General features: G+C 42.6%; 1 protein-coding gene across 1 annotated transcript in view; it reads right to left on the bottom strand.

Annotated features, from left to right (window-relative positions):
• Positions 1-4,553, bottom strand: part of ACAD11 (acyl-CoA dehydrogenase family, member 11) — a gene marked incomplete at both ends in the record, with an annotated part of 23,706 nt that overhangs the window by 10,979 nt on the left and 8,174 nt on the right. The window contains 2 exons of the mRNA XM_010159401.1: positions 3,042-3,140; positions 4,348-4,455. Of these exons, the coding sequence (XP_010157703.1) occupies positions 3,042-3,140; positions 4,348-4,455 (207 nt within the window). The remainder of the gene's footprint in view (positions 1-3,041; positions 3,141-4,347; positions 4,456-4,553) is intronic.

The following is a 4,553-nucleotide window of genomic DNA, read 5'->3' as shown; positions in this document are numbered from 1 at the left end:
GAGCGTCGCTTTGTTTCACACCTGCCTCAACCCTCTCCTCTATGCCTTCCTGGGTGCCTCTTTTAAAATGCATATTACGAAGATCGCAAAGAATTACGGATACTGGAGGCGACAACAACAGAATGGAAGGCCTGAGGAAATTTCTATGAATTATGACGACCACACCGAAGAAACAATTAGTTTCACTATCTAGGCTCTCCATGACTTCCATCACCTTAAAAAAACAGGGGAATGAATTACTGCTGCCAAGGGTACTGCTTCAGGAGCTGTTTGTCTGCAAGTCAACTTCCAGATTAATTTCTGAACCTGCAGATGAGCCAAGACACTCCGATGCAGTTCAAAGTGGAACACGTTTATCACAATGGCAAGAATGAAATACTGAAATTCCTAGAAACAACAACCAGAGATACTATGAAAAAAAAAAAAAAGCCCAAAAATCCCCATAAAACCACAAAAAAATCCAAACACCTAAAAAAATCCCCCAGATTTAAATAGCTGTGTAATGAACAATCTGTACATGTCTAAACATCTAATTAACGCAGAAAAAGAAACCATCAGTGATAAAGCAGCAGTACAGGAACTTTTGTACCAAAAGTTAATCTGGTGTTTTCTCCAACTAGTCTGTACAACTTTAGGACTTTTGCCTACTAAGTCTGTTCCATTTTTTTCCTCAGCTATCATTCCATAGATACCCTGGAACTTGGCACGAGGTATCCGTTCATGGCTGAGAACTGAGGGGGCAGAGAGTGAGCAATTGTGCGCGTTTCCACACACATAGAGCAACAACAACATCCTCCACAAAATAGCAGGAACTCCTTCTCTAAAACTACCAGAAATGACCTCTCACCTTCCTTTTCTGCTCACCCTAAACTTTACGAAGCCCTGTGCTCGACGGGAGGAACATTCTGTATCCCTGTAAATGTCGTATCAAATGTAAATGCCAAAGTAGAGCAGGCAGAGCGTTAGCAGAAAGGTAAGAAAAAGTTAATCTTCAGATAAAAGGTCTGCAATTCTAGTCAGGATTTTTCAAATTAATCAAACACTGCAGTAACTGTACCTGCTCAAATATATAGAGATAAAATAAAACCAAAGAACACAAAAAGCGCACTGGCTTTCATCTCTTCATATCGTGATGGTTGTTTTGGTTTAGCAGGAATTGCCACCTCTCACCAGAGGCATTTATCCACCAGCAGAGGCTAGAGGCCTTGTGTGGTGAGTGAGAGAGGTTCTGACCTCCTATGGAGCTCAAGGCTGGTGCCATTTACAGTTTTTCCGGGGAGAGGTACCAAAGCTGTCCCCTGCCACAGTGCTGCCAAGGATTAAAGGAAAACAGCAGTTTCACATGACGCTCTGGAAGTATTTCAAATATACTGACATATTAGTTTTCAAAATGCAAAAAGGGGTATTACAGCATACTGTCCCTGCCTTCAAACATCCCATGGGCTCTGACAAAATTCCTGATCTACAGCTTATGAATTCCAATGAGATCATCTCATTTTTAGACACCATTCCTAGTTACACAATTAGGGACTGGAAGAAAAAGCTCCACAGTGACGGACAAGAAACAACAGTAGCATCAACAAGGCACAAGCCTCTCTTCTCTGCTTGGATGACAAAAGCTTACAGAATTTCTGTCCTGTACTTTGGGAAATACTAGGGCGTGAACGGGTAAGTCATCGGTGCTTGGCAGATGGTCTACGCAGAGGCCGCAAACCTGACGTGTTTAAGCCATGCCAAATTCACTGTAGATGCGCAAAGTGCCCATGCAGAGCACAGTAAGAAACTCCAGTTCTCCCACAAAGCAACTGGCTCCTTGCATGTGTGATTTACGACCTGTCTTCACAAATACAGAGTGGTTCCACCCAGGGTGACACTCTGACCGGGATGTCAGGCTTTTGGAACACCCAAACATCCAAAGTCCTAATGTCCCACTGAGAGCAAAAAGGAAAAAAACACCGAAACAAACAACAACAACAAAAATCCCCAAAAACCAACCAGGCAGAAAGGAGACTGTGACTGAGACAGAGCTTCACATATGTGAATCTGCAGCGCTTTTTGTGCATCTGTCTTAATTACTGTTATTAGAAACAAGACAAACCAATTCATGATTACTCTCTCGTCTACTCCCCTTTTTATAACCCACAGAACTAATTTTATGAGTAAGATTTTGTGTGCGTGACCTCCTACAGACTTTCCCATTACTTCTTTAGGAACTGCAAGGCACAGCTGGGAGACGCTGACCAGGGGCACGGGTAGCAGCCAGCAGTTACATGACACTCCAGTCAAAAGGCAAGATCCCACACCTCCTTTTGCCACCAGTTCTGCAGTGCTAGGAAAGAGAGAGCGCCCTACCTGCTGGTGAGGCTTGGTATTACACGAGCATGTGTCAGTAGGTAGCTGCCACACTCAAAGGCACAGAAATCAAACGTTCAAGTTTCACTCCAGTTAGCAGCTCAGTTTATTTAGTTGGTCCCAAACTCCCAGGGATCGATGATGCTTCAAGTCGCTGTCACGTACGTTTTGGTAGAAAAGTAACAGCACTACAGTACCAGGGACATTTACCACTTACAGCACAATCCATTGATTTTTCTGGGTAGTGTAAGACAATCACCTGTAACAGTCAGTCCAACTGCATCACAGATTAGTTTAAAAAGCAGCCAAATTTTGCTGTAAGTACAGAGTATACTCAAACCTCACACACAGGCTGCCAAGGGCAGCTTCATAAAAACACGGCGTGAAGGCTGCGGCCTAAACTATGTAGGTTACCCGATGGCAAGAGGTATACTTTAAAGAAAATAGCAGCATTTGTTCTGTGCACTACATTCAGAGGTTCTAAAAAGGGGCCAAAACCCCAAACTGGATTCAAGTCTCGGACTTCACAGAACAACAGCTCGATTCTGCTCTTTCTGTTGGTTTACATTCTCTTGTGTTTACTCAAGAAGAGACAATTTTCCATCTCAGAAGCACAACGATTTCTGTTGTATCAATTCTTGGAAAGAATCTTGGACTTAACCATTCTTTTTTGGGGTTTCCGTACTTACCACTGCTCCACCACTTCTTGCCACTGATCACGTAACTGTCTCCATCTCGCTCAATGGCGCACTGCATATTAGTGGCATCGCTTGAAGCCACATCAGGTTCTGTATTTAAAAAACAAAGGACGAAACAAACCACAGGGTTAAGTATACAGGTGGTACTACCACAACATATATAGAAACCTAGATGTACTCTGAAAATAGTAATACACTTTTGCTCCCAGTAGACGAGCTGTTTCCAGAACCTGGCTCCGCTGGTGGTCACAGGCTTTCTTTCTATCTTCTAACAACCTGTTATTCAGAGCCAGTTTAAACTTACTTGTTCTGGGGCTCAGACTACCCTTTACATTAAGCAGCCTCCTTCCTTCCCTGATGATTTTAAATCCTTCCCTCATTCCAATGTACTTCTAGATAAGTCATCTCTCCCCACGGCCTTTATTTTCCTAGGCTCCTCTCACGTGAAAGTAGGGAGATTTAAACTATTTTTGTCATGGTTTATGAAGTAGGTTATACAAAGCAGTTGCTGGCAAAATGTCATCAGTGATCATTTGGAACCAGAAAGATTCTTCCTCTCTCCTTTCACACTTAATTTCCTCTATAAGCCATCTTGTTTAAAGTGAAAGCATCTCCTTCTCTTGCCAAATGCACTGAGACAGAATTTGCAAAGTAAGGGCCCAGCTCTGCAAGCAGAGTTCTCTCAACTCCTGCTGACAGAGCAAGATCAAGATTTGACATCACAAGTTCAAAAACCACCTTCCCATATCAATGGCCAGACCTTCCACAAATGCTAAATGATGCAAGTTTCCAAGAGCAAAAATGACTCTAACGCTGAGCTACAGACATAAAGTAAGTGCACAGGATGTATTCCAAGTCCCTTCAGGTTATGTCTTAGAACCTCTACCTGTGACATCCTGCAAAATCACATAACTTCAGTCACAACAATCACGCTTGTACCTAACTGTCTGTTTTCAGAGAACCCCAAAGGACATTCAAAAAAAGGGTAAGCTCTATTGTAAACCCGTTTGGTACAATAAAATATATTTTTCTAGTACTAAAAATAAACTGAAAATACATGGAAAGCAAATACTAATTACTGTAACCATAAAAAATGCAATCAGGGAAGAGCAGCAAAGGTGCTTCACTTGGCATTCACACCCCTTAGCTCATTTCGTATTCAAACACATTCACAGATGCAGTGGAAATTTCTGTATTAACTCATTAACACATAACAACTTCTAGTTTTGTACTTTTTGCATATGCCACGTGAAATTTCTGCCAATCACCTCTAGCATTCTTCTGGAAAACAATTTACCTGTCATGCAGAAGCAAGAACTAATCTTCCCTTCCAGGAGAGGCTCCAGCCACTCTTTCTTTTGCTCTTCAGTCCCATACATGTGCAGGACCTCCATGTTTCCAGTGTCTGCAAGAAATTACAGAATCACAGACTGGTTTGGGTTGGAAGGGACCTTACAGACCATCCAGTTCCAACCCTCCTGCCATGGGCCGGGACACCTTCCC

This window comes from Eurypyga helias, unplaced genomic scaffold (genome assembly GCF_000690775.1).
Source record: "Eurypyga helias isolate BGI_N326 unplaced genomic scaffold, ASM69077v1 scaffold28159, whole genome shotgun sequence".
Lineage (NCBI taxonomy): Eukaryota > Metazoa > Chordata > Aves > Eurypygiformes > Eurypygidae > Eurypyga > Eurypyga helias.
This window is presented reverse-complemented; position numbering and strand designations above follow the sequence as displayed.